This window comes from Zootoca vivipara, chromosome 13, assembly GCF_965207765.1.
Source record: "Zootoca vivipara chromosome 13, rZooViv2.hap1.1, whole genome shotgun sequence".
Lineage (NCBI taxonomy): Eukaryota > Metazoa > Chordata > Lepidosauria > Squamata > Lacertidae > Zootoca > Zootoca vivipara.
This window is the reverse complement of record NC_142596.1, coordinates 51927341-51952789: the sequence shown is the minus strand read 5'-3', so window position 1 is coordinate 51952789 and position 25449 is coordinate 51927341. Positions and strand designations below refer to the sequence as shown.

The window sequence follows — 25449 nt, the reverse complement described above, 5'->3', positions numbered from 1 at the left end:
AGCCTCCTTTAGTCACCGGGCTACTTTGGTATCAGAAGACAAGGAGCTCCATGCTACCCTGAAGTACTTGCCTTACCTCTGCCCCAAAGTGCCAACCTTCTCAACGGTGGAAGTTGGAGGAAGCAATGATGGACCTTCTTTTCTCCATGGAGACTTGGGCTCTTCTCGCCCTCTTCATAGGCCTACTGATGCTGTAAGTAAATTCTGGCATTATTGTTCAATCCCTTGGGGCATCTGTGATGGAAAATATGGTTCTGCAAGTGTTTCTTTTTACTTTTTTCCCCTGCCAGCAAATGGCTAAAGAATGGCAGCCTCTGATTGGCTGTGGTTCCAGGAGGGAGAGTTTAAAAGGAGAGGCTTTGGAGGGAGATAGGGTGGTTGAGTTGAGGTGGTTGAGGAGGGAGGTTGGAGACGCTGGGAGTTAGGTAGGGAGATAGGATAGTGTGGGGGTCTCATAACTGATGCCATATTTGCTTCTGTACAATTGTGCTTACTAAATTAATGCTGTCTTTGTTCTGTTTCCTGGTGAAGAATCTGTCAGGAGTTTCATGCAAAGGAATGTGTCAGCAGTTTTATAGCCAATCAGGGGGTACACCCTTGTGCAAATTAATTGAAACAAACAATGAATTTAGTAGTTTATTGTACAAAACTCACACATACATGTACAAAACTCACATTTATGTACATTAGTAATGGATATAACCTCCACTATTTTTAAGCAGCAGTTGAACACGGTTTGGCATGGAGTCTACTAGTTTCAAACAGTCACTGTTGATTTTCAGATCCCTGTACCACACTTGAATCAGCGCCTGAATGAGCTTCTCCATAGTCGTACAGTCTACAGGACGGAGGCGACTTTTGCATATAGCCCACAAATTCTCCATGGGATTTACGTCTGGGGAATTCCCTGGCCAATCAAGTACCTGTATTTGCTGCTCTGTCCTGAATTTCTTCACCACTTTTGATGTGTGACAGGGGGCTATGTCCTGCTGCAATATCCCAGTACTGTCAGGATACCTCTTTTCCAGCTCTGGAATAACTCACTTTTGTAGAACCTCAATATACTGTGGCGAGCGCATCATTCCTTCTATTGGCTGCAAGCATCCCCAAAACATCTTCTTTTGTGGATGCTTGACAGACTGATCGATGTGGCAATCATGATGCTTTGTTTCAATTAATTTGCACAAGGGTGTAATCTCTCTCTTCTTTAAAGTAGGGGTTGGCAAACTTTTTCAACAGGGGTCCGGTCCATTGTCCCTCAGGCCTTGTGGGGGACCGGACTATATTTTTTTGGGGGAAATATGAACGAATTCCTATGCACACTATGCACACCAGGCAGGCCTCACAAATAACCCACAGATGCATTTTAAAAGGACACATTCCATGCAAGAGCACCAGGCAGGCCGGACAGAATTGTAGATGATGAAAATTAAAATTAATTTTTTTCTTACCTGCACTGATGACAGTCATTGTTTGGATGGAAGGGTCCTTGTCTGGGTTTGGTGCAGCATTGCGGCCTGCTGGGCCTCCTACTGCCGGCACCTCTTCTGCACTTCGGAGGCAGGATGGGGGCCCTCCCGCCGGCAGCAGAGGCCGAATCGCCACGGCGGCAGCGGGGCAAGCTCCGGACTGCAGGAAGGTCTCCAGAGGCCTTCCCGCCGGCAGTGGAGGCCAGATCACCACTGTGCAGCCAATGGGGAGAGCTCTGGACTGCCCACAGGAGCACCAGGGTGGCTGCAGTGACGGCAGAGGGAAGATGAGTGGCACAAAAGGGCTGGCTCCGGAGAGGGGTTTCTTAAAATGGCGCTCAACCAGCTCAGCCCAGCCCCCTTCCTCCTTTAGGCAGGGTGGGGAGAAGCCAGGAGGAGGGAGGGAAGAGGTGCCTTCATGGTGTGTATAAGGGAATGGTGCGTATAAGGAAAAGTGTGTATAAGGGAAAGTGTAGTGTCCCGCAGGAGTAATAGGACCAGATCTTGCTGGGAGACTGAGGGCGAGACATCAGAAGAAGGAGCTGAAAAAGACCAGTCTACTTAGGTCCATAAAGGACCATCAAGAAGGCTGATCGCCGAATAATGGATGCTTTTGAATTATGGTGCTGGAGGAGACTCTTGAATGTCCCATGGACTGCAAGAAGATCAAACCTATCCATTCTGAATGAAATCAGCCCTGAGTGCTCCCTGGAATGACAGATCGTGAAGCTGAGGCTCCAATACTTTGGCCACCTCATGAGAAGAGAAGAATCCTTGGAAAAGACCCTGATGTTGGGAAAGATTGAGGGCACTAGGAGAAGGGGACGACAGAGGACAAGATGGTTGGACAGTGTTCTCGAAGCTACGAACATAAGTTTGACCAAACTACGGGAGGCAGTGCAAGACAGGAGTGCCTGATGTGCTATGGTCCATGGGGTCACGAAGAGTCGGACACGACTAAACGACTAAACAACAACAACAACTTAGGTCAGGCATAGGCAAACTCGGCCCTCCAGCTGTTTTGGGACTACAACTCCCATCATCCCTACCTAGCAGGACTAGTGGTCAAGGATGATGGGAATTGTAGTCCCAAAACAGCTGGAGGGCCGAGTTTGCCTAGGCCTGACTTAGGTCTCAAACTAGTCTGGAGGGGAGAGACTCTTCCGAGGAAAGAAGAGACTCCCCAAACCCAGTGAGCCCTTAAGACCATTATGGAAAGTACCTCAGGAGCTGGAGTTGTTTAAGGCGTGGGTAACTGAAGGAAAGTACCAGCTTAGAAAGGAACCAAACTATGAAGCTGAAACCTCTGAAAACGAATTGAAGTCAACCAGCGTATTATTATTGAAGTAACCTAAGTTTCTCCACTTGTATTATACTACCTTGTTTTAAAAATAAATATTTATTGTTTATTTAAAGAGCACCCGATTGAGACTCCAACTTATTGGTTATCCCCCTCACAAAGATCCCTCATAGGATAGTTAGGTTTTGTTTTTGTTTTTGTTTTCCCCCCAATTTTTAAATTACTTTTATAATAACACACCTTAAACAAATAAAGACATAATACAAATAACAAATAAAAACATACTACAACAATATAAAGACTAACAAATAAACAAAACAACACAACAAAAACAATACTAGATTTTCTTATTTATCCATCTCTTCTCTTAACATTGTAGGGTGACTTCCTCAGATCCCCCCCTTTCTGCGCTTCACTATAAATCATCTTTAGTAATTTCTGAATCATATTTTTTATCACATTGAATACCTTATCCTTACCTCATTTCTTACTTTATCTATTTAAATCATATATATAATTTTTTCTTACTCGCTAATCACAACGTCTACACCTACAGCCTAAAACAGCTTCCAAATATAATCCATAATATCAAATATTATTATGTTTTGTTTTTAAGCCTTCCGGTAAAAGGTTGTTCAGTGAGGTGGGGGGGCAATAGATTTATCTGAGAGCGGGTATGGCACATTGGTGTGAGCGGTCACTGAGGCGCTGAGCTCGCCACATATTAATGGGTGGCAGCGCCATGATACGAAGTTAAAACCCACACAGAAACATACCCAGAGATAAAGAACAACCCGTTTAATGAAGTACACAAGTTATTTGACTAAAAGAAGGAAAATTTCCTGTCAGAAAATGATCAGCAAGCGCCAAGCGAAAGAGACTTGGGATGACCTAGTGCAGGGAGCGGCTGCGTCTGAGGAGAATCTTAGGACTGAGTTAGAAATGATGAGGTTAAGGTTAGGATTTTACTAAAGCTGGGGCAAAGAAAGAAAGACATAAAGCTGAAGTAGAAAAGGCCAGAATTGCTGCTGACATCCAGCTAGCACAGATACAGGCTGAGAGGGATATTGCAGAGAGAGAGCAGAGGGGGAAAAGAGAGAAAGGGAGGCCAAGATGGCCCCTGAAAAATATATGCTTCTTTTAAAAATGGAGGAGATTAAGCTGAGAGCAGAACTGCCACAACCAATGTTGGGGGGGTGGAGATTTTACCTCAGCGAATACAAAGAGGTTCCCAAAGTGTGTCAATGGTGGTGAGGTGCAGGCATTCCTATATAGTTTTGAACGGACTTGTTAAAGATTTGTTTTTATTTTTTCCCCACCTTTACTGATTTTCGTATGTTACAATAATAAACATTTTTATAATACATTGCCAATCGTCGTCTACAATGGTTTACATTGCACTTTTTATCCTATATACAGAAAATAATTCACACCACTAAAAACCAAGAAATAAAATTCGAAAAGGAAAAAAGGAAAGAAGAAGAAAAACAACAAATTTCTCCAAATCTTAAATAAATCATCAAATTAGACTTCCTGTCAATCCCCAATGTATATCCTTGTATTACGAATGAATGTGCTCTATTTGCTATACATTTATCTATTTTCTATTACATTCTTCTATCGACCTGTACCCATACTCCTAATAGTCAACTCGTTCTTCCTCCAAAGTCACTCAAAAGCTTTTGACTTGTTAAAGATTTAAACATTTCTGAGGAAAATTGGGTGCTGTACATACGCCCACAGATATGTGGAATTCTGAGTGAAATATACTCAGATCTAAGGGAAGATGAAACCTCTAATTACCTCACATTTAAAGAGAGAGTGAAAGTGCGCTTTGGCCTGACCGCAGAACAAAGCCAAAAAGCCTTTCGCGACATTAAAAGAAAGCCAGGAGAGATGTATGCCCAACTGGGTAGTCAAAGGGGGATGCACCAACTATTTTTTGACTACCTAATGCGAGTTCTTATACTTTTTAAGTTTTTTCAATGGTGTTTTTTTTAAAATGGATAGGTGTTTGAGAAAAGATTAATAAACGTTTGGATGTTTTGTTAAGAAAACCTGCCATAAAGTCTATGGTATGTGTGAAACACTGTTAGTTTTGATACGTAATTTAGATTTTAAGTAACAAATTGTAAGGCTGATTATGAGCTCTCACAATAAAAATGGTTTTTTCCATTAAATTTTAGCAAATAATTACTATTCTAATACAATTTATGCTTTGTATCAAAGTGCCCCGTCCAATGTATCAAAGTTCCCCGTAGTTGGGGCAGAATGATACAAATTCCATATTTTTTTTTACTGAAGTCATTATATTCTCATTATCTTCTAACTTTAATGGTTCTTTGGGTTGCTATTATAATATTGATTAGTTATGCCATGCATCAAGCCAATTTTTTAAAATTATTTGACTAATTTTTGTTCCATAAAATATGAGATTGAATTTTTCTGTATCAATCTGCCTCACTTCCCCCTATTGATAAAGCTCTGGACAGATGGGTGGAAGGGAGTAAAGTTAGAACAATTTTATAAACAGGTTCCTGCACATTTATGCTGGTTCCTTAAAGATAAAAAGCTGACCACAGTAACTGAAGTCTCTACCTTGGTAGACAAAATTGAAGGAGACTTAGAGGGAGCAGTGGTACCCAGTCCCTTCAAGAAAAGCAACGATTGGAAACCCAGAGAGAAAGTTGGGTCTCAAAACGACAACCCAGAAAGGCGGAATACAAAAGGCACAAAATTACAAAATAGGCACAGTTTGTGCCGGTTACAACTGTCAGGAAGAGGAACACATCAGAAGTCGTTGTCCCTGACTAGAGAAAACAAAAAACCCCTATAGTTGCTAAAACTATTAAGATGGTACAAAGAACTGATACGGTAGTGAAATGATTGCTTTTACCTCGGGGTTATCTCTCTCTGAATATTTCTACAGCAGCAGCAGGCACCCAGCCTTTTATCAGTGTCTGAAGAGCAGATTTTGGGAAGTTTTCTTTAAATTAGCTAACAACTTTTGGGGTGGGGGTGGGACTTCATTATTTTTTTGAGTTCATGCAAAAAACCCACGCTTTTGTTTCTGGATTCACTTTTTTAAATAACGCAACCCTATCTGGAGGGCACCAGCTTAGTAAAAGCAGGTCTCGACTGAAATCATGACACGGTCTCCAAATGTATCCTCCAACTCTGTTGGAAACAACGGGAAATGTGAGTTCTGCTTGTGAGCTTTGAACTATGAATAGTTTGTGTGCACAGACACACAAACACACATCCTGCCAATTTATGCTGCAATTACTAAGTGATATATTTGCATGTCTGAAGTTCGGGGGGGGGGCATGGATCTGCATTAACCTGTCAGGAATTGGACTAAAGTTTGCATCAAACGTGGGTGTCTGAATAGCCTTCTTTTCCTCATGCACCTGCCCTGTTACTATGATCATCGATGCTGCAAAGCAACACCCCACTCTTCCTTTTGTTCTTACCAAAGCATAATGGATCCCCCCTCATTGCTTTTCAGATATGGCATTTGGCCCTATGGTGTCTTCAAGAAACGGGGCATCCCAGGACCACAGCCAATCCCTTTCTTGGGCAAGGCCCTCGCCTATCGCAAAGTAAGCTCACAAAGGAAGATGGTTTCATAAGCCGAGGGCATTGAGGCATATGGTTGGCTTCTAGGGCTTTCCATGTGATCCCCATTCCCCTTTTGCACACCAGAGGAGCAGATCAGAATTGTAGAGTTGGAAGAGACCCCAAGGGTCATCTAGTCCACCCCCCACAATGCAGGAATCTCAACAGGATCACACATGACAGACAGTCTGCATATGATTTTGTCTCACCGCAGGTGAGCAGCTACTTAAAGATTGGCATTATTTGCAGAATGTCTGGAAAACATAATGCTACGCCATGGTTTGTTAAATAAATTACAAGCCATCTCACAGATGAGCAAAGGGCCTTATTTCTCCCAATCTTGGTTTTGTTTTCCAGCTACTCTTGCCTCAGGCCTCTGTAGCATAGCGAGCATCGGGGTGGGGTGGGGACAAATAAGTGTGGTTAGTCTGCTGGGATGGGACAAAGCACACTTTGGCTAAACAAATTACGGCTTTGCATCATGGGGGAACCAGGCTTATGCTGAATTTAACTCTGTATTAAAACATCCATTACAGGGAGTAACGGAGTTTGACCAAAAATGCTTTGAAAAATATGGGAAAATGTGGGGGTGAGTATGTTTTTTCTTCTTCTTTACTTAAGCTGGGAACTTCAGTCAACTTTGGGAACTTTTAGGTGGTGAAGCTACAGACTGAAGGCCCATTTGATTATCACTGAATTGTTATTTTGGTTCTGGTGTTTTGAAATGAATAAGAAAGTTAAAGGTGGTCCTCTCTGCTAGTGGCAACTTTAGTTTATTAAATTATAATCTATTTCATGCTTTCCTGAATAAACTCTGGCAGACACAGAAACATCGAGGTCTGAGTAAAGTAGATATTTGTTTAAATGCAGCCAGGTGAAGGTACGCAGATCAGGATTAGCCACCCCTGGATTAATGGAGAAAATTGGTCCCTTAAACATTCCAGCTCTAAAAAGCACGCTCTGTTTGTATTTTGTAAAGATTTTTATTTCTATTGGAAAGCAAAAAAACCAAAACAAATCCCAAGAACAGCCCTACTCCTTCCTTTTAGTTTTACCCAACCTGAAAGAATAGCTCAGCTACTATCAATAAAGTGTTCATACAGTAAAGAGAGCCTGAAAGTTGCTGGTGTCAATATACAGTAAAGGAAAATGTTTAAGTGTGTGTTCATATTTACCGCTGTGCCAAAGCACTCCTTTTCCTAACTGCAAAGCACTTACTGACTGGTGGTGCCAACTTTGGAGAGGCAGCATGCAAATAAAAGGATTGATTGACTGATTGCAAAGCTACTTATTATGGGGTTGTGGTTTGAGGGATCAAGTGGTTTCAGAAGATGGCAGATGTTGGACATCCATGCCTTAAAACCAGCCAGGAAGCACATGGTCCTGTGCAGTCCTGCTGGGGCAGCCCATAATTTCCCATCTCTCCAGGGATGGTACAGCTTACTCAGAGGAGTGTTTGTCCTAGGTTTTATGATGGCCGGTGGCCTGTGTTGGCTGTTACTGATCCAGCCATAATCAAAGTTGTCCTGGTGAAAGAGTGCTACTCCATCTTCACCAATCGCCGGGTAAGTCCCCCTTTTCAGTCACGTTCTGAAGGGGCCCTTCATGTCACAGGAAACAAAGCTAAGAGGCAACTGTAAGAGGGACCTGAAACAAAAGGCTGCAGTGTACCGCCTTGAGCATTTTGTTGCTATATTGGCTCACAGTTCCTTGTCGGGGGCCATTTGATGGGTTTAAATATATGTTTATTTTAATATACAAATGCCCACATTTCCGCATACCTAGGAAGAGTGCCCTTCCCCTAAAAAATGCACAGAAAGAAACTACAACCTAATTTTGGGGTGGTTATGTTTTGTTTCTAGGGATGTAGCTCCATGATAGAGCCTCTGCCTTGCATGCAGAAGGTTCTGTGTTTAATCAAAGGATCATAGGATCCTAGAGTTGGAAGAGACCCTGCAATGTCCAACTCTCTGCAATGCAGGAATCTCAACGAGATCATACATGACAGGTGGCCATCCAACCTCTGCTTAAAAACCTCCAAGGAAGGAGAGTCCTCCACAACCTCCTGAGGGAGACCATTCCAATGTTGAAGAGCCCTTACTATCACAATGTTTTTCCTGATGTTGAGTCGGAATCTCCTTTCTTGGTTTGAGTTCTACACTCCAGAGCAGCAGAAAACAAGTTGGTGCCATCTTCCATGTGATAGCCCTTCAGATATTTGAAGATAGCTATCAAATCTCCTCTCCTCCTTACTGCACTAAACATACCCAATTCCTTCAACTGTTCTTCATAAAGTCTTGTTTCCAAACCCATGATCCTCTCTCTTTCTCTCCCTTAAAAAACACACACCTCCTGACAGATGTTTGGTCCACTGGGCAAGCTGAAATCAGCTGTTTCACTAGCTTCAGATGACCAGTGGAAGAGGATTCGCACTGTGCTCTCGCCTACTTTCACCAGTGGGAAGCTTAAGGAGGTAAGAGCTAGGACTGAGCTTGCAATAAATGCCATAGAAGACCTATTAGTATTTCCTACAATGCCCAGTCCACGTCCCTGACCAGGAGTGGCATAGCCAGCGAAAACATGTTAAGAAAGAGTTCTGGCCAGTATCTCAGGGGTTATTCTTTCATCAGAGAAGCCTAAATAAAAGTGCTGATTTTGACCTTTAGGATGCACCCAAAACTGTGTGGAGGACAATGCGGATTGGGATATGTCATCCCTTCAATGTTGAAAGCAGTAAATGCCTCTGAATGCCCGTTGCTTGGAATGACAAGTGAGGAGTGTCGCTGTCGCACTTGGGTCCTGTTTGCAGGGCATGTGGTTGGCCGCTGTGAGAACAGGATGCTGGACTCAGATGAGCCCCTTTTGGCCTGATTCAGCAGCCACACTATTCTTCAGTTTCTGCATCTGGACGAGGAGTCACTGCTCCAGCCCTGTGACCGCCACCCCTTTGCCAACTCCCATTCCCACTCTTCACATCCCACACAGCTCCCCGTCCCCTCACAGTTCCCCATTGTCCCTCCATCCCTGCTTTGTGTGGCAATAGCCCTCCTTCCCATGTAATAAAGACTCATGACACAGTGATTAAGATTTAATTGGGTGGTTAAGGCCACAACTTTATTAATTATGCATGTTGAGCGGAATTGGCTTAGGCGTTGGAACCTAACAGACTATATCCGACTCCAACCCGTGTGTTGAAGTCTGTGAGAAGTTAACCACCAGAAAGGAGCCCCGCGACGCAGATCTACTAGAGCTCCTCCTGTGGCCACCGAAGGGGCGTGCCTTGCGGCCCAGGCAACTCCAGGCTCAGGACCAAGCCTCGCCCCCGGAATCCTTTAACGGAATTACTTCTCCAAATTTGGGCAGCTGATGACGTAACCTGCCCCTCCTCCATCTAATTGTTATGCAAATTTCCAACGCCTAACCGCCTAACCTAAGTTGTGACGACATGCTACGAGGTAGGCGAAAAACCCATCATGGCTAGCCCAGTATGGGAAAAATCCTACCCAGCCCCCTGGCCAACCAGGGCGACCAACTGACGTCCACAGCAGCGTCCCCTTACCTCTTTTTAAGGGGTGGGCGGGCGGGTGAATTGTTCGCTCCTGCGAAGAGGGACGAAAGAGGGAGCTTTTCCCACCTGCAGAGCGCTTTAAAGTTGGTGGCCCCGCCCCAACCGACCTCATTGGCTGGTCGGGGGGTGACGCAGGCGGGAACCTACCATTGCGTAGGGGCTGAGCTTGCAGCCCCTACGCGATGGTACAGTCGGGCAGCCCACAACCCCACCTCCGTCGCAGGCGCGGAAGTGGCTTTATTCAAACTTCTGCTGTTGTTTAAAACTGCCCTTCTTTTTTGTTGCCCTCCCTTCCCCTGGCCTATATTCATGCAAATCCAGGATTGTGATGGGGGCACTACAAATCCTCCAGTCAGGGCCGGCCCTATGTGCAGGCTGGGTGGCGCAGGGCACTATGGCGCCGGCCCACCAGGAGGGCGCCGCGAGCTGCGCCCACCCGCTGGCCGGCCGGTCCGCCGCGCAGCTGTGCCCACGCCAACCGTGTGGCGCCTGCCCGCCCGCCCACCGCGCAGCAGTGCCTGGGCAAGCCATACTGCGCCCACCCCCCCACTGCGCTGGGAAACGGGGCGGGAGGGTGCCGGAAGTATCCGGCGCACCACGGCGCCAGGGGCACTTAAGACGGCCCTGCTTCCAGTGGGGATTGTGTGATGACAACCCTACATTTTTATACATATAGGAAGATATACACTAGGCTGCTTATAAGGTGAACTTGAAGAGATTGGGAGAGTTAGGAAGCAACAAGTCTTCCGGCCAGGGAGGGAGTTTCAGTCTGGTTTCCTCAATGCAGGGCATACTTTTTGTTTTTGGGGTGCCTTTTGATATTATTGCAAGCAGCGGTGGTTGGAGGACAAGGCAGGATATAACTGACCCCCTTTCTTTTCCCTGTGCCCCCTTCTCTCCCTTCCCTACCCCGTTGCCACCACCTAAGATGTTTCCTATCATCAAGCACCATGTGGACAGCCTAGTGAAAAATATTCAAGGCAAAGCGGAGAGGGCGGAGCCTGTGGACATCAAAGAGTGAGTAGCCGCCCGATATGGCAAAGTCATGTGACTCATTCATCACTGCTCTTTGGGAAAACTCACCTTCTGGGGTGATAAATAGGCCTATGTTGAGAATGGTCTGGGGGGAGGGGAATAGAAGATTTAGTGTGGCTGAGACTGGAGATTGTGGAATAGTCTTGGGAAGGGGAAGATAGTGGCATTCTTGGCTTCCCTTGAGCAGAACAGGTGGAATTCCCTTCCAAGAGAGGTTAGGCTGGTTTGCTCCTTGCTATCCTTCCACTAGCAGGCTAAGACTTCTTTCTTTGGGCTGAAACTTGCAAGCCGCTTGCACAGTACTCAGTATATACTTAAAGATGCTCTTGACAACCCAGAAAGTCAAGATCTACCCCTGCCCCCTGGAGGGGGGCAGGCAGATCTGGGGATCTGGCAGTCCTAGACCTGAGACACAGCATATACCCTCCCATGCAAAAAAAAAAATCGATCCACTTGCTCCAGGCTTTCTTCTTCTTCCTGATTTCTGTCCTGTGTTTTAATTTTTTTGTCTGTTTAGGAAATTTGGGGCCTACAGCATGGATGTGATGACTAGCACTTCCTTTGGGGTGAACACAGATTCCATGAACAACCCCAATGACCCTTTTGTCAGGGAGGCGAAGAAGCTGGTGAAGTTTGACCTGTTTTCCCCAATCTTCGTTTTATTATGTACGTTACTTCTATTGCATATAAATATATATCCCTTGTCATAGGGACTGGGATCTTGAAGGGCTGCCTTGTGGAAGAAGGAAGAGGCTCATTCTCTGCTGCTCCCAGAGGCCAGAGTCTCGGGACTTATCATCCAGAGCTTTTTGGGGGGCACCACACTTTCCAGGCAAAGCTCCATGCTTTAAAACTCTGTGTCCAAGAGAATGTTTATTTTTTTTTTGTCTTGGCGCTTTCCCCAGGAAAACCCAATTGCCATTTGCTCCGATTCTGCATTTAAATGCAGGTTTTCCCAGGGAAAACGCCAGTGCTTGGACATGGTACTTTAAAGCCTGGCCCCGTGCCTAGAAATGCAGCACAAAATGAAGTCTGGATGAGTCTGGAGTTGCCCTGCATCTGCTTATTTGATTCGCATCCTGGGATTTGGGCTGGAGAATCACTGGGCTGATTCTAGTGAGAAGCTGGGCTGAAGATGGTCTCCTACATTCACGGTTTCCGCCTGAGACAAGACAAGCAACTGACCCTCACCCCCCAGACCTGGGCCCATGCTCTGGCAGGGTGGAAGGAGACCAGTGGCAACAAAGCCGTTCTGCGGTGGGGGGGGGGGAGGAAACCCTTTTGGATGAGAGTCTTTGCCAAGAGAGGGTGTTTTGTGAGGTGCTGCTTCTGCTCTCCTTGGCTTCAGATGAGTCTTCAGCTTACCAAAACCCAAGTTGGAAGTTGCCATCACCACCAAGGCTGGCTTTGCTCTCTCCCCTCCAACCAGATCTCTTTCCATTCCTACATCCCATTCTGGACAAGATGAACATACATATCTTCCCCACAAGTGCTGTGAACTATTTTGAAAGGGTAATCAGGAACATCAAGCAGGAACGGGAGCAAGCGAGTGGAAAGGTAAAATAATAATAATAATAATAATAATAATAATAATAATAATAATAATAATAATAATAATACCTCATTGAGTTAACCTAGATGAGAAAAAAAATCAATTTAGATTTTTTTAGATGGGGAGGTTGGGGGAAAAGTGCATTGATCAGTCCTGCAACTTGGTCATTTTCTTAGTTTTTTGAATATAAAAAAGATTGGTTTATAGAAGAAATTTAAAAAGCTTGGAGAATGGAGCTATTAAATTTTAAAAAATAAGTCTCAGGGCAGTTCACAGAATAAAATCAAAATATAAAACCACAAAATACACAATAAAAATAAAAATAACAACCCAATCCCCCCCCAAACCCACTCATTTCTCAGAAATGTCTGTGGCAATATAAATTGGCAACCAAATTGGCCGGGTGCCTTTCTGATACAAAGACAAAAAATAAGAGTGGTAAGGGGGAAGGAGGAGCTATCCAGTCCCACCCACCCCCCATTCAAATTCCATTGCTTATAAGGGTAAGCCCACATGCTGGGATAGCTCAGTTAGTTAGAGCAAGGCACTGAGAATGCCAAGGTTGCAGGTTCGATCCCCGCATGTGACAGCTGCATATTCCTGCCTTGCAGGTGGTTGGACTAGATGATAACCAGATTCCCTTCCAACTCTACAGTTCTATGATTCTGTGGTTATTTTTGTTCTCAGGGCAGAGTGGATTTCCTACAGCTGATGATCGACTCCCAGAAGTCAGATGTGCAATACGAGAGCAATGGTGTGAGCCACTCCTATAAAGGTAACATGTGCTGTAAAAAGAGTGTCCTAAGTCTGTGCATGTGCAATGGAGGCAGGGGGGGAGGGACCCTGACCCTCCCCCCCACCCTCGTACCGTGTATGACACCTTGAGCTCCTCGGGAAGAAAAAGGTGGGATATAAACCAAATACAAAATAAATAAATAAATCCAGGCACACAAACTCTAAACATTGCTTTGCCAATGAAATGGAAAGAGTTTTGCAGCCACACCTGTCCTGTGAGGGAGAAACGAATTTGAGCCTCAGGCTCTGTGTAGCTTTTGCATTTGTTGCCATAAATTTTATTTCAGAATAACAATAACAACAACTTCCATTCCACCCCAAAGCTTCTGGGCTGATCACATTCTCCTGCACACAGATATGCCCCCGCCCTGAGTTTATTAATCGGGATTGGAATATATATTCTGAAAAGGCAGATTTTGCAACCTTGGCAGGAACCCATGCTTCCTTTGATGTTTTCCATGAACATTAATTAACGGTACTAGGAATTCAATATGTGATTCCACCTTCCAGCCTTGCCTAGGGATAGGCATAAAAGCAGGTGAGCCCATCCCTTTTAAAGTTATCCTGTTCTCAGTGGCGGACCTACATTTTGGGTGGCCCTAAAGCTTGAAGTGTCATGGGGGCCCCTTCTCAACCAGGAATGAAGTCTAGGTAACCACTGTTCTCGTCTTCAGTGGGGTTGTTCCATGACAGATCAGCACTTAGGAAAACCAAAAAAACTACTGCATTTCCGATCGGGATTTAAATTGCTATACAGTGGTACCTTGGTTTAAGAACAGTTTTGTTTAAGAACGATTTGGTTTACAAACTCTGCAAAACTGGAAAAAGTGTCTTGGTTTGAGAACTTTACCTCAGTCTAAGAACGGAATCTGAACGGTAGAAGGGCACCGGCAGCGGGAGGCCTCATTAGGGAAAGCGCACCTCGGTTTAAGAATGGTTTTGGATTAAGAACGGACTTCCGGAACGGATTAAGTTCGTAAACAGAGATACCATTGTATTGGGTTATCCCACCTGTCAAAATCACTGGTATGAATAAATATTTCCTATGCATTATAGTTTTCAGTTTATTGGTGGGATCAAAATAATATACCTCATTAGTTTCACATACCCGCCAACATTAAAGGTAAAGGTAAAGGGGCCCCTGACCATCAGGTCCAGTCGTGTCCGACTCTGGGGTTGCGGTGCTCATCTCGCTCTATAGGCCGAGGGAGCCAGCGTTTGTCCGCAGACAGCTTCCAGGTCATGTGGCTAGCATGACAAAGCTGCTTCTGGCGAACCAGAGCAGCGCACGGAAACGCCGTTTACCTTCCCGCCGGAGCGGTTCCTATTTATCTACTTGCACTTTGATGTGCTTTCGAACTGCTAGGTGGGCAGGAGCTGGGACCGAACAATGGGAGCTCACCCCGTTGCAGGGATTCGAACCGCCGACCTTCTGATCAGCAAGCCCTAGACTCTGTAGTTTAACCCACAGCGCCACCTGGGTCCCCTACCCCCCAACATTACTCCGATAAAAATAGAGATGTCCTAAGGAAAAGTGGAACATTCCGGGATCAAATCAGAAACCGGGATGGCTTCTGTAAATCCGGAACTGTCCCTGGAAAATAGGGATGCTTGGAGGGTCCGGTTTCCTAGTAGATCTGACCCTGCCTGCGCTTCCATCCAAACTTTCAACTTTCTCTGTACAGCGTTGACCGAGGAAGAGATGTTGGCACAAGCCATCATATTCATATTTGTGGGTTATGAGGCCACCAGCATTATCCTCAGTTTGATGGCGTACGAATTAGCGACCCACCCAGACGTCCAGCGAAAATTGCAAGCTGAGATTGACGCTGTCCTGCCTAATAAGGTATTTAGCAGCTCTCAGGGCCATGCAGTGGAGGAACCCCTTCCATTAACCGCATCCATTAAGTAGCACCGGCCTGTGGCCTCTTTTACTATTATAAAAGCAGATATAAAGTGGCATTGTATAATACAGGGCCTCTGTGCTAGGGATGCTGGGGGAATTTGGCATCTGTGAATTCTGATGCAAACTCACCTGACTGTGGACTGTTTAGTGCAGATTGTAGCGCAATCTGCCATCCTTGAGGTTTCACGCGACTCCATATTTTGCAATGCGTTTCTTGGCTCAGAAACAAATGGAAAAACAAATGTACCAATATTCATTCATTCATTTCATAAAATCGACTCAAAGTCAAAAGAAAGAATTATGTACCCAAATTTAATTATTTGTTTCATGAAATGAATATGCCACCTGATTGTTTTCTTTTTAATTAAAAACACACACACCCTTAGAAGCAGTTTACAAAAGAAAGACAAAATATTGGCAAAAACAGTTAAAAGCAACTGTTTTAATTTTTTTAAAAATAAAATAAAACCAGCTATAAATGAAAAAAAGAATAAAAGAAATGTTAATATCCTACATATCTGGGACAGCATCTCTAAACAAAAATGTCTTAAGCAGGCTCTGAAAAGAGAACAGTGAAGGTTCTTACCTGGCTGGACAATGGGGGGGGGTTCAGCTGGAGAACCCCCTAGAGAATTCTCAGAGCCAGGAGAATGGGACACAGAAGACAGGTCAGAGGATGAAAGGGGGGCAGAATAGTTGGATGCTGAAGAAGCAACAGGCTTGAGTGAGAGAGAAGAAGAGGCAGAAAGCACTGTGGACACAGGACAGGGTCCAATCTTGTCCATAGGTTTCTCTGTTTGTATTCTGTTTCCTTGAATAAACTTTACTGCTTCTATCTGAGTTTCTGTGTTAGCCCCAATGTAGACAGTGACCAACTTTTTAAATATACAGTGGTACCTCGGGTTACAGAGGCTTCAGGTTACAGACTCCGCTAACCCAGAAATAGTACCTCGGGTTAAGAACTTTGCTTCAGGATGAGAACAGAAATCATGCAGTGGCAGCGTGGCGGCAGCAGGAGGCCCCATTAATCATAGAATCATAGAATCCTAGAGTTGGAAGAGACCACAAGGGCCATCCAGTCCAACCCCCTGCCAAGCAGGAAACACCATCAAAGCATTCTTGACATATGCCTGTCAAGCCTCTGCTTAAAGACCTCCAAAGAAGGAGAGACCACCACACTCCTTGGCAGCAAATCCCACTGCCGAACAGCTCTTACTGTCAGGAAGTTCTTCCTAATGTTTAGGTGGAATCTTCTTTCTTGAAGTTTGAATCCATTGCTCCATGTCCGCTTCTCTGGAGCAGCAGAAAACAATATTTCTCCCTCCTCCATATGACATCCTTTCTTATATTTGAACATGGCTATCATATCACCCCTTAACCTTCTCTTCTCCAGGCTAAACATACCCAGCTCCCTAAGTCGTTCCTCATAAGGCATCGTTTCCAGGCCTTCCAGACCATTTTGGTTGCCCTCTTCTGGACACGTTCAAGCTTGTCAGTATCCTTCTTGAACTGTGGTGCCCAGAACTGGACACAGTACTCCAGGTGAGGTCTGACCAGAGCAGAATACAGTGGTACTATTACTTCCCTTGATCTAGATGCTAAAGTGGTACCCCAGGTTAAGAACAGTTTCAGGTTAAGAACGGACCTCCAGAACGAATTAAGTTCTTAACCCGAGGTACTACTGCAGGCATCCCCAAACTTTGGCCCTCCAGATTTTTTGGACCACAATTCCCATCATCCCTGACCACTGGTCCTGTTAGCTAGGGATCATGGGAGTTGTAGGCCAAAACATCTGGAGGGCCGCAGTTTGGGGATGCCTGTACCACTCTAACTCTCCCACTCCTCTCTTTCTCCCTCCCTCCAAAAGGCTCCCATCACATATGATGCCATCATGCAAATGGAATACCTTGATATGGCAGCCAATGAAATCCTCCGGATGTACCCGATTGGCGGGCGAATTGAAAGATTGTGCAAGAAAGACGTGGAGTTGAATGGAATCACCATTCCAAAAGGGATGACGGTTATGATTCCACCGAGCATCTTGCACTACGACCCAGAATACTGGTCGGAACCTGAAGAATTTAGACCGGAAAGGTACTGAATGCAACAACCACCTCTTCCTGCCTCTGTTTGCTTCTAGTCATCAGGGTGTGTGTAAGGCAAAGATTGGGAAGACCCAGAGGGAAATCCCCACTTGGCTATGAAGCTTGCTGGGTGATCTGGGACCCACCATGGTCTTCCAGACTGTCCTATCTTACAGGGTAGTTGTGAGGATAAAGGTGGAAAGGGAAGGGAGCCAGGAGCATTGTCCTGAGCTTCTCGGCAGAAGTGATGGGTATAAATATAATCATTAACCATAAGAGGTTGTGCAAGTTTGGGGAGAGCATAAGGGTTCTTGTTTGTGGCTGTGGAGTATATTGAGTTACATAAGAACATGATAAGAACATCTACTGGATCAGGCCAGTGGCCCATCTAGTCCAGCGTCCTGTTCTCCCGGATGCCCCAATGGGAAACCCACAAGCAGGATTTGAGCAGAAGAGCAAATCCCACCCCCCGGTGGTTTACAGCAACTGATATAACCTCACATTGGATGAGCTACTTCTCCTTTATCAAGGATGGGGAACATGTGCAGCTCCTGTGAGACCCAGCCAGCATTGCCAACAGTCAGATATGATGGGAGCTATAGACCAACATCCTAAGGAACACACCTTAAGCTTCCTATACTACTACTACTACTACTACTACTACTACTACTACTACTAATTATACTAACAAACATTATTATTATTATTATTATTATTATTATTATTATTATTATTATTATTATTACCCTGTCCATCTGGCTGGGTTTCCCCAGCCACTCTGGGCAGCTTCCAACAAAATATTAAAAATACAAGAAAACATCAAACATTAAAAACTTCCCTAAACACAGGTGGTACTTAGGTGGCAACCACAACAGAACTTGCCTGGCTAGCTCAGCAAGGGAATCCTCCATGAGCTTTTAACCCTTGTTGGATCCAGGACCCCAGGAATTAGAAGGGGCTCAGGCATCAGGCAAACGTAGCCCCAGACTCACAATAATGTATTTGTAGAACTCCCATTCTGAGCCCAGCCAGAGACCTGACAGGCAATGCAGGGTGTCTTTTCTTAAGCCGCTTCACTGCTCAGACGGTTGCAAATAACGGTTTCTCCTCCGTTCTGTCTGCTAACAGATTCAGCAAAGAGAATAAGGAGAGCATCAACCCTTACGTTTACCTGCCATTTGGAGCTGGTCCCAGGAACTGCCTTGGGATGAGGTTTTCTCTCTTTACCCTGAAGGCTACTGTTGCTAGCCTGATGCAGAACTTCACCTTCAAGCCCTGCAAGGAGACAAAGGTGAGGCACCGACCCTACTGTCAGGAAGAGGGCAGCAGCTGTTGGCAGGCTGGGGAATGGCAGGGAGGGTTGTGCACCTGGCCACCCCGCAGCTGAGCTTGGGTGCAGAGGCTGCTGTCTGCATGCCAGTGTTGAAGTCAGAGTCCACTGCCAGGCTAGGCGACTTCATTTGTGGATGGGGGGGGGCAAGCAGAGGGTGGATTTTGCTTCAGGCAGCAAAAAGTTTTGGGCCAGCTCTGGGACCTGGGACTGATCTGTGCTGCTGTCTACAAGGGAAATAGCCAACTTGAATAAGATGCAGCTTTTCCACCATAGCAGAGACTACAGAAGTATCAACAGGTAGACTTCTGGTCTACCGCCATTTCTGATCGGCGAGGAAACCTCAAGCTCCGAGGTTCCTGGCACTGTGTAGGCGGGCGGGGGGGGAGCCGCGAGAGCGCTGCGGGTCCCCAGAAGAACCCCAGATCGAGCTTTCTGGGGTCATGGAGACTCAGCTGCGCCCAAACGTGTATCCTTCGCTCCCTGTTAAGCTCTTTTAAGAGCCCCGAGAGCTACCTGCACAGTGTGAAGCTCCGAGCCAGAAGCTGTTGAGCGGTGGGTTTTTCCTAAATTAAAGAGATCCAAAGACATTGGACACCGTGAGTAAAATAAAAGGGACTTTAAAATTTTAATTCGGAAGGAATTGGCCACAGGAGAAGATCCAAAAACAGAAATCTATCTCCCCCACTGTGGGAACTGAGAAGTAGTTAATTTACCCGAAGCCGGAGAGATTGACAGAAGCTTCAAATTCCCAAAGATTGCATTTAAATTCTCCCCTTGAGGCAGGGTAAAGGGGAGAAGGGCTGATTTGAAGAAAAATCCCTGCAAAAGACTTTTCTATTGGACTGGGGAAAGTTCCCCTGTACGCTGGAGGGATCAGCGAGCTGCCATTATGATGTCATAAAAGGAAGGGATGTGAACTCTAAGAGCTCTAAGAACTCTAAGGCTGTGAACTCTAAGAGTTGAAGAGACTATAAAATATATGACTGAGAATGCTGAAAATGTTAAGAAAAAAAGAAAGATTGTTGTTATTGATATATTTTTCTTTTTTTCTTTTTTGTTGTTTTTTTCATTTTTGTATTTTGTATTTTTGCTTTTTCTTCATAAAATGAATAAATATCATTTGGGTGGAAAAGCGGGGCGGGGGAAAACCAAAAGTATCAACAGGTTTTGCCTCATCTGCAACACAGGTGGTACTGAGTGTTCCAGAAGATGCTGCCATTTCTTCTTAACCCTTTAGTGCTCCTCCCCGACTAAGGGTTTATCCACACCTCCCTTTGCTCCACGGGGGGGGGGGGGGCAGTATTTAGCACTGAATTGGAACAAAGGCTGATTTAGTGCTAAAGAGTGGGTTTTCCGTGGAAAGCAGTGGGGCAAAGGCAAAACCACTCAGACCCTTGCCGTGGGTCAAGAGGAAAACCATGCAGACTTGTGATTTCTGGGCATGGGAAGTATGGTTGTACGTGGGGATAGAAGCATTTGCTGCCACTCATTGTCTCTTATCGATGCCTCCCTTTCATCCTTTTGGTGCACCCCAACGAGGCAAAGCCAGATGTGGAAGGTTCTGTTTCCTGGCCTCTAAATCCAGTTTCTCCCTCTCATGTTCCAGATCCCACTGGAATTGACTTCAGTAGGACTGCCGAAGCCCAAATACCCCATCATCTTGCAAGCCGTCTCCAGAGCCAGCTCTGCACAGTAGTGGTGTTTTTCCAGCAGAATCTCATTACTTCAGCAATGCTGAGAGATCTGTGACTAGCGTATCAATCCTTTGGACCATTCTTCTGGTGAAATGTGTTTTGGCCTTTATTTGCACAAAATCTTTCATTCCTTGCCATGTGATGACTTGACATCTCAAATTTTCATACTTTCATGGTTTTCTACCATGCATCTATGAGCATGTGGCTGAGGTTGCATCAGTGGAAACCTAGCAACTTAGCCGTGACAAAGGTTTTCACCTCTGAAAGCAGAACTTTCCTGAATAAGTTCTGCTGACCCTCGCACGTCTAGCTGCCTATCATCACCCATGTGGCCAGTTCAGAAAGTGTGGCTGTGATTGCTGGTGTGACTGGTTCAGGGAGCAAATTCATTCACTCTTAATCACCTGGTTTGCTTCAGTTATACCAGGATGCAGGGAAATCAAATATGTTACGTGGGTCCTTGAGGCTCTAGGCACAGGGACCCATATGTGGTGGAATTGTAAGAAAATCAGACAGCTCTGGGAAATGATTTATAATGAGACCAAGAAAATGTTTAAATGCTCTTTCCCAAAAAAGCTGGAAGCCTTCCTGCTCGGAATAATGGGTAATGAAATTCCCCCCAAAATATAGGAGAGTTTTCATGTATGTTACAGTTGCTGACAGAATCTTAATTGCAAGAGTTGGAAGGGAGAAGACATCCCATCCAAATCAGCCTTGCAAAATAAATTAAGAGGATATTGTACGCTGAAATAGTGAGACTATCAGCAAGGCTACAGGACATCACAGACGAAAAATTCAATAGAGTGGGATATATACAGAGTCTATGTGAAAGAACACTGTCAAAGTATAAATCCATTGGCAGGTATTGATTGAACTTCTGTGGGGGAATAGGAGAATACAATAAGATTTAAAGTAAGTTAAATAGTATGGAATAATAAAACCAAAGTGCATTTAAGAAATATAACTTAGAAACATAAAGGGAAGATTGGAGGTAACACTGAAATTAATTGCAAATAAGACAAAAGGTAAATAATTGAAGAACAAATGATTGTAGATTATCTGTTAACATTCTTTTTCATGTTTTCTGTTTACATGTACTGAACATTTATGTTATGCAGCTTTCAATTAATAAAGCATAATAATAATAGGAAGAAGAAGAAGAAGAAGAAGAAGAAGAAGAAGAAGAAGAAGAAGAAGAAGAAGAAGAAGAAGAAGAAGAAGAAGAAGAGGGTCCTTGACTTCCTGGGATGCTTTATGAAGAAAGAAGTGGTTGAAGAAGCAGCTGGGGGGTGGGGGGCGGAGAGGCAGTAACAAGATGCAAAAATACTCCTAGGGATCAGGGTCTTCTTCCCTCCCCAGTAATTATTTTAACCCCCTTCGTCCTCAAAAGTATTGGTACTTTCCCACCAAAACTGGAATCGATAAACCTTCAGCATGTGTGTGTGTTTGTGTGTGTGTGTGTTTTCAGAAATAACAATGTACCAACAAAAATAGAGAGTAAAGAAACGCCAGCTGTGTGGAGCATTTATTGCAGGTGTCATAAAATGGGCATACTGTCAGGGCCGGCTCTAAGTAGACCCCCGGTGGCGCAGGGCACCACGGCGCCGGCCCGCCAGGAGGGCGCCGCGAGCTGCGCCCGCCCACTGGCCGGCCGGTCCACCGGTTCGACGCGCAGCTGCGCCCACGGCAACCGCGCTGTGCCTGCCTGCCCGCCCGCCGCGCAACAGCGCCTGTGGCAGCCGCGCTGCGCCCGCCCGCCTACCATGCTGGGGAACGGGGCGGGGGGGGCGCCGGAGGGATCCGTCGCTCCACGGCACCAGGGGCGCTTAAGATGGCCCTGCATACTGTTCAGGATGCTTTGGCAGACATAGAATCATGGAGTCCTAGAGTTGGAAGGGACCCTAAGGGTCATCTAGTTCAACCTCCTGCAACGCAGGAATCTCAACTAAAGCATCCTGACAGATGGCCATCCAACCTCTGCTTAAAAACCTCCAAGGAAGGAGAGTTCGCCACCTTCCGAAGGAGACCATTCCAGCTCTTACTGTCAGAAAGTTCTTCCTTTAGTTGGAATCTCCTTTCTTGTAACTTGAAGCTGTTGGTTCGAGTCCCATCCCCCAGAGCAGGAGAAAACAAGCTTGCTCCATCTTCCATGTGACAACCCTGAAGATATTTGAAGAGGACATCATCAAAAACCATTGCACAAAGGGACATTTGGGAAGTAAGAGGCACATATTGATAAGGAGCCTCACAACGTAGAGGTGTTTGTTGTTGGGGTCCTATGCAGTGTGCTTTTTTCCTCTCTAAAGCATGGAAACTAGTGAAGTTATGGGATTTATATGTATGTTAAGAAAATCCTTGGTTCAGGCCGAGGGGGATTGTGGGATTGGGAATGTGTACTGGGAATGTGTACTGAGTTCCTCTGAAGTGTATGTTTCTTTGTTAGTTAAGTGCTGACCATAAAGGTCTCTTAGCCTGATTTATATGTTAATGTAGAGTCTCCTGTAGCTGGGAAGGGGATGTTTATTTGACAGGTGGTGAGATCACAGGAGGTTATCTGCCTAATAGGCTTATTGTCTCCAGATGTGGTAAGAGGAACCTGAGAACTATTTGGGAGTTTCCCTAGTCTCCAACTTTGAAGTAGTAAAAAAGGGGCAGCTGGTTTGGTACGGGACAGCTGAAAGATGATTGGCCAAAACCTTGTTTTAACTGGTTGATTCTCGGGACCCCTCGTGGGAGATTTCTGCTTAAATATAGGAAGGTGGGGAATGTTAATTTGCTCTATGCCATTATCCTGGAGTGGATGACATCATGCGCTCATCTAATCCCTGCCGGAGGGAAAGGGATTTGGACTTTGGTTCTTTTTCAACCTGTGTGTAAGTTAGTGAGATTCTATAATGTTTTTATTTTCCTATTTGTAACCTTTTGTTGAGAACTGTATTTCTGTGGTTTATTACTTATCCCCGTTTCTTTAATAAATTTTAAAAGGGGACAATTTGTCTGAGTTTTGGATATTTTCGGCTACAAAGCTAATTCTGGTACCTGGCTGCTCGACCCTACCAGTAAATCTTTGTCTGAGTTACCTGAGGGTAACCCAGTGGTGGCATTGCACTACCTGGTTAAGTTTCGTGTAAAACGTTTTGTGAACGAGTGAGAGAGCACCTCGGCTTGCCCTTGCGGTGTCCAGTGACTCCTTGGACGAGGGGGCTGGAGTAAGGGGGTGTCTCTCGCCCGATCACTACAGAAACGAAAACCCTTGCGCATCAAAATGGTCTCCCATTGCAGCCCCTCTTAGAGCCCTCCTACAAAGGGTTAACTGCTCAGAAAAGGCAACATCCCCCCACTCTCTCAAACTATCCATCCATCCATCCATCCATCCATCATGCACAGCTATATTTTATATCACTAGTCATGCATGCACACACACACACATACACGAGAGAGAGAGAGAGAGAGCATGGGCGTACCCACCACGGGGCAGGGGGGCAGCCTTCTTCTCGGTGGAGCTTCTGAGGTGACGCCGCTTCGCGGCACGATAGGAGATTGCCGCGGTCAGCGAGGACATGGCTGAAAGCAAGCCCCGCCCCCAGGAGCATGGCAGCAGCGGGCCTAACTGCAGAAGCGCAGTGGCGCTTCAAAAGACTGGCGGTGGTGGAAACAGGCGTCCCCCGTGCCCAGAGTTCAAGGTGGGGGTGGGGGGTTCTGTAGCCCCGCCCACGTTCCCACTTCATGACCCCTCCCCTCCCATGCCTTGGCCCCGCCCCTGAACGACTATGGCTTGCCCCCCTAGATTTGATCCTGAGTACCCTCTCAAACTATCCACCCATCCATCATGCACAGCTATATTTTATATCACTAGTCATGCATGCACACACAGACATGAGAGAGGGAGAGAGAGAGAGAGAGAGAGGGAGAGAGAGAGAATTTGTGAGTGATTGGGTCCTGAATGTGTTCATTGGCAAAGAGAAGTGGGGCAGCAGAATACCATTTGTGAATACAATTTGTGAAACTCACCCTGTTGCTGTTCTTATTTCATGACTAATATTACTTACATATGAGTCTGAGTCTGAATTCCATTACAGGCACCCCAAGACAAATACTCTCCACCAGCATATTTCTTGTGGCACAAGAAAGGGAGGCCAAAGGGAGGGTATGTCAGTGCCTCCTCCAACCATGGAGGCACAGCAGGATTTCAAAAATGCAAGGCACAATATTTGCTCTCTTAAAAGTTCTTCCACTCCGTGCGTTTTGATTCTGTTTGGTTGTCAGACTGTCCCCTTTTCCTAGTTAGCAATGAATGATGCACTTCCAAAATGCCCCATCATCTTGCCCCTTTTTAAAAACTTTTTTGCAGTAACTGGTCATTTGCAACACTCCAACCGTTCTTCAGCTGTAGACTTATCAATTGATGTGCTTGCATGGAGGAGAGAGTCTCACACAAACAGCCAGAAATGTCCTTGAAACCTATGCTCTCACTGCATGTCCAGCTGTCAAGCCAGCTGTTTTTCTGAAGAAGAATGACTTAGAAACTGTTCCTTGCTTCTGTGCCCAGGATGGGCCAGGATGAGGTCTGGTATGCTCTGATTCAGTTTTGAATGCCTTAGAAGCTGTTCCCTGCTTCTGTGCCACGAGAAAACAAGACAATAACAATGGACAATAACAATTCTTAGGGACAGTAACAATTCTTAGGGAGGGTGGCGAGCTTAGCAGGCTCTGGGATGCTCTCACAAGATATCACTGAGCCACCTGAGTTCCGGAGAGATCTCATGAGAGCATCCATGAGCCCAATAAACAAGTCTGAGAGCTTGAAAACCCTTTCCATGCCGGCAAAACCCTGTGCAAAAAGAGCTTTTAAGCTCTTTGTCTTCTGTGCATTTAATTTGTGTGATTCCAACCAGCCAGCCTTCACCTGCGTGATGTTGAAATTGCACATGTGAAATGTACAGAGGTTGTTAAAAAAAAAAGTTGTGATTGTACATTTATCATTGTTTGACATCCGTTGTCTGTAATGCCTTGTGGCCTCTTTATGATCTATGCCCATAAACTGCGCCTGGAATTTAATTAACTGTGTTGGAGAAAAATTACAGCTAAACTAGCT

At 45.4% G+C, this 25449-nt stretch overlaps 1 protein-coding gene across 1 annotated transcript; it reads left to right on the top strand.

Moving 5' to 3' along the window:
• The first annotated feature begins 110 nt into the window (after positions 1-110).
• On the top strand, positions 111-21570 carry LOC118092916 (cytochrome P450 3A29-like). Its single transcript, XM_060282595.2, has 13 exons — positions 111-193; positions 6278-6371; positions 6924-6976; positions 7853-7952; positions 8747-8860; positions 10884-10972; positions 11508-11656; positions 12420-12547; positions 13230-13317; positions 15023-15183; positions 17111-17337; positions 18456-18618; positions 20267-21570. Exons 1-13 carry the CDS (start codon positions 126-128, stop codon positions 20354-20356), a joined length of 1524 nt encoding a protein of 507 aa, XP_060138578.2. The 5' UTR covers positions 111-125; the 3' UTR covers positions 20357-21570.
• Positions 21571-25449: the final 3879 nt, after the last annotated feature.

Bases quoted from the DNA above. Each gene is read 5' to 3' on its own strand.
- LOC118092916 (XM_060282595.2), top strand. From the start codon at position 126: ATGATGGACCTTCTTTTCTCCATGGAGACTTGGGCTCTTCTCGCCCTC. The intron at 194-6,277 runs GTAAGTAAATTC...ATTGCTTTTCAG, and splicing joins TTCATAGGCCTACTGATGCT to ATATGGCATTTGGCCCTATG. The intron at 10,973-11,507 runs GTGAGTAGCCGC...TTGTCTGTTTAG, and splicing joins GAGCCTGTGGACATCAAAGA to GAAATTTGGGGCCTACAGCA.